The sequence below is a fragment of the Empidonax traillii genome, unplaced genomic scaffold, assembly GCF_003031625.1.
Source record: "Empidonax traillii isolate 1590-97213 ecotype Southwest subspecies unplaced genomic scaffold, ASM303162v1 scaffold579:size954524, whole genome shotgun sequence".
NCBI classification, from domain to species: domain Eukaryota; kingdom Metazoa; phylum Chordata; class Aves; order Passeriformes; family Tyrannidae; genus Empidonax; species Empidonax traillii.
The window spans coordinates 937,599-941,479 of NW_020955772.1; the positions used below are offsets into that span (position 1 = coordinate 937,599).

The following is a 3,881-nucleotide window of genomic DNA, read 5'->3' on the forward strand; positions in this document are numbered from 1 at the left end:
TGGTACACGTATTCCCACAGCAACCTGCAGTCTGAGCAGTGGGGAGGGGGATAAATGGTCACAGAGCTCCCACTGTGGCTCCAGCAGGGGTGTATCAGCAACGGGACTGCACGTGGCAGCGGTGACAGTAAATGGAAGAAGAGCCCAGAGCACTTTCACTGCGAGATCTCAAAGCACGAGCCTGAACTATAGGGTGGGAGGGGGGAAACTGAGGTGGGGAAGCACGAAATAAAAGGGAGGGAGAGAGACAGCTGGGCAGACAGGACAAAGCATCTGTCATTTCCCCAAGGAGCCAGGCTATAAATTCATAATTACCTGCCATTTTCCCATCCAGCGGGGCTGACGGGGTTGTGGGCAAGGAGCAGATGGCACCTGCCCTGCAGCCACTCTCTGAGCTGTGATGGGACAGGTTCAGTGGCTCCACATGGCTGTGGAACACAGGCTGCTCTGCACAGCCCAGCCATGAGGGAACAACTGGGGAAGCCTCAGCACTGCAGTCTGTCCCTGGAAATAATAATTAAAAAAAAAAAAAAAAAGCCAAATAAACACCCTGTGGCACATCAGGGCAGGTACCAGATCTTCCAAAGCCGTGAAACAGGAGGGGAGGGGCAGCCCAAGGTGGTTATCAGCCTGGCAGAGCCCTAGCAGAGGAGGAGGGTGCTGAGGAAAGCCTGGGATTTTCCTAAGGCGGGAGCAGCAGAAAGTCCAGGAGGGTCAGAGGAGATGCCAAGCAGGGTAAGGGTCAGGTACAGAGGCAAAACTGGAACAGGAGGATGCACCAGAGCACTGGCACCCCCTGGCAAATTGTTGTGGAGACTTAAGATGTTCATTACTTTACATCAGCCAGCAGAAGTGCTCAGGATCCACCTCCACACACAGACAGACACAGATACCAACCTCCCCCCACCTCAACCCCTACCTGGGCCCCCCCTGCCTCTGGTGCTGCTTGGGTCTGATTCTGACCAGACCTCTTTCATCACTACAACCTTCCCAGTGGGAATTTGTTGGACCTGGCTGCCTCTCTCAGGTGGTGTGGGATGGGTTCAGCTCCAAACCCCAGATGTCTGCAACCCACTGGAGCAGGTTCTGCTTGCTGGGCAGCTGCTGTTCTCCATCCTACCTTCCTCCGTGCTCCTGGGCTTCCCAAAGGGTGAGTTCAGCAAAGGGCTGCACATCAGAGCTCTTCTTTGAGTCTTGATGAAGCAGAGTATTTCATACAGCACATCACCTACAGGGAAGGAAACTCTGCTCAGAGGACTTTGGATAACAGTCTCTCTCAAGGTGATGCTGCTGAGGTTATAACATAACATAACATAACATAACATAACATAACATAAAACATAATAACAAGGTTATTCCCCACCCCAAACCTTTTGCAGTGCAGGTGGAGTAAAGGAAGGAAGAGGATTGTCCTTGTCTCCAGCACCAAAGTGCTAAAGCCTGGTCTGCTGGGACCCATCCAGCCCCTCTCAGGTTGTGCTTGGATGATCCTTGAAACCCCCTTGCCCTGGGTCTAACCTGAGCTGGGAGCTCTGTGTCTGAAGTCCTCCTTGGTGAGGATGCACAGGGCTTTGCCGTTCATCTCGAACTTGCTGTCGTCGGTTTGCCGAAGGGAATATTCCCTCTCAGCCCATCTGAGCCAGTGGATCACGTCATCCTTGCTCCACAGTGAGGGCTGGATTCCTGAAATCAGGAGCAACCTCTGAAACAGCTCTATCTTCATCCTCAGAACTGCTGAGGGGCGGGGTGGGATTTCTTCTCCACCACCAAATTCTCCCTCTGTCTTAAGCACTCACAGATCAAAAACACCCCAGTGAGAGAAAATAGACCCTGATGACACTTTGTCCCTCTTGCCAGCGGGGAATGGTCCCTGGGTGGGACACTGTGGCTGCACCCACCATATCCCACCCTGTCCTTTTGTAAGCAGCTTTGACTTGCTCAACTTTACTCACTCAGCCTGCCTGGAAGCTTGAAGATCTCCCCGGTGCTGACGAGTGGCTGTCTGGCCTGGGATGGGGATGGTAAGGAAGCTGCCACAACAGGGCTGGAAGAGCTGATGGCCACTTTGCCCTGGGGGGAAAAAAGATCAGATGCATCAGTGGGGTCAGTTCCCAGCTCTGGCCCTGCCTTTGCTTTGGAGATGCCTGCTCCAACATTTTCCAGCTGTTTTCTCATAGCAGGGTGCTGTGCTGTCTGCAGCTCTTCCATACATTGTCCCAGCCCCAAGATGAGTCTCTGTTTGCCCAGCTCAGATTCCCCTCTCTTTCTCCAGCTCTTCAGCAGAGGAACCTGCCCTCCTTCAGGCTCTGGAAGGAGATTATCCATCCTCACTGCTCCGTGGGCTGCAGGGAAGCAGGAGATGGAGCCAAAGACTGGCAGAGCCTGCAGTGCCTGTGCTCCCAGTTCCATCTCGTTGGATGCCTGGGGTTTTAGGACAGCATTTCAATCCTTTAGAGTTGAGAAATCAAGCTGGCAACAGTGCTTTGATTTTGTCTTTAAAACCCTGCATGAAGGGAGATCTCCAGCTTTATCCCCAGTCATCATTTGGGCATGAGGGGAAATGGCCATCCCACCCCTCTTGTTGACCAGCCATCAAGCTCCAGCCTCTCAACAATCATTTTTCTCTCTCAGCCACAGCTCATGAGCCACAAGGGATCTCAGATCCTGTTTCCAACCCCATTTAAATCTTGAATATTATTGGCAGCCAAGCACATAATGTTTTCCCTTAAAAATCTGTTAATGTGAATTTCTCAGCTTCAGCCATGGAAAAACTAACAATTTTGCTGGCAAATGGTATTTTCTAAAGCAGTTGCCAACTCTGAGCACTTCAGGCAGGTTTTTGGAGGTGGTTAAAACAGCCACCCCTCGACTGTGTGTGCTGGGTAGACAAGCTGAGTGCCCCAAAAATCAGAGGTGAAGAATATCACAGTGGTGAGGGTTGGAAACATCTTAAATGCAAAGCTGATGTTCCCAAAGCCAGGAGAATGGGAGGCAGGAGGAATGCACTGCATCCCTCCAGGGAAAAGTGCTTCCCTGGGAGTAGCAGCAGGTTGGTGAGGGCTTTCCCTCAGCAGAAGGACAATTTGGTGGCTGCTGGTTGTCTCTGCAAAGCACTCAGCTCCATGACACTGCACAAGGAAACCAGTGGGACTCCAGAATAAACTCTGAGCAGACTTGGCAGCAGTGCAAACTGTCTTTCAGATTCATTTTTAGCAATAAGCTACGGGGAAAATAAAAGTGAAAGAAATGAGCAGTGTATTTTGTCTAGAACCATCTAAAAGTTATTTTATTCTCCCATCAGTGCAACTCTCCTACAACAAGATTCACAGTAAAAACAGGAAAAATCTGGTATTTTTCTTGCTCCTAAAGATTTCCTAGGCCACGAGATACCTTCTGAATTTATATTACTTTATCCTGATTTTATATTCTCGCTTCTACCCCGGTTTATCTGCTTCCACACGTTTCCAAGACAGTTTTTCTCTGCTTCAAGAGGAAATACTGTCCTTTGGAGGGGTTGGAGCTGGAAACCCAGAAAAAGGGAGGGTGACAAAGAACCCCCAGAGTTCTTTGGGGGTGCGAGAGCGGCTTTTGGCTCAGTCCCAAATGTTGGGGGACGAAGCCCCGAGGCTGTTTGGAGTCGGGGTGGGTGGGCTGGGGGGGGGGGTCACCTTTGAGCCGGGGTATGAGCTTCCACCTCGAATGGAGGGGGAGAAAGCCCGGGGGGACCGAGAGGAGGGAGGATGAGGGCCCAGGCAAGGGATTGCCGGTTCCTACCTGCATCCCCGGTGGCGATGAGCGGCCGCTCCCCGCCCCGGTGCGACCCGGAGCCCCCGGTGTCCGGCACGGTCAGGCCCCGGCCCCGCTGCGGCTTCGGCGCGATC

The 3,881-nt window shown here is 52.2% G+C and overlaps 1 protein-coding gene across 1 annotated transcript; it reads right to left on the reverse strand.

The window, feature by feature from the left end:
- Positions 1–641: 641 nt before the first annotated feature.
- LOC114064791 (transcription factor ETV7-like) lies at positions 642–3,780 on the reverse strand. The gene is made up of 5 exons (XM_027898136.1): positions 3,775–3,780; positions 1,953–2,070; positions 1,519–1,683; positions 1,121–1,228; positions 642–760 (listed from the first exon to the last, which is right to left on the reverse strand). The coding sequence occupies exons 1-5, from the start codon at positions 3,778–3,780 to the stop codon at positions 642–644; spliced, it is 516 nt and encodes a 171-aa protein (XP_027753937.1).
- Between the last annotated feature and the right edge of the window lie 101 nt (positions 3,781–3,881).

Bases quoted from the DNA above. Each gene is read 5' to 3' on its own strand.
- LOC114064791 (XM_027898136.1), bottom strand. The intron at 1,684-1,952 runs GTGAGTAAAGTT...TCCTGATTTCAG, and splicing joins CAAGCTTCCAGGCAGGCTGA to GAATCCAGCCCTCACTGTGG. The intron at 1,229-1,518 runs GTTAGACCCAGG...CCTTCCCTGTAG, and splicing joins ACACAGAGCTCCCAGCTCAG to GTGATGTGCTGTATGAAATA.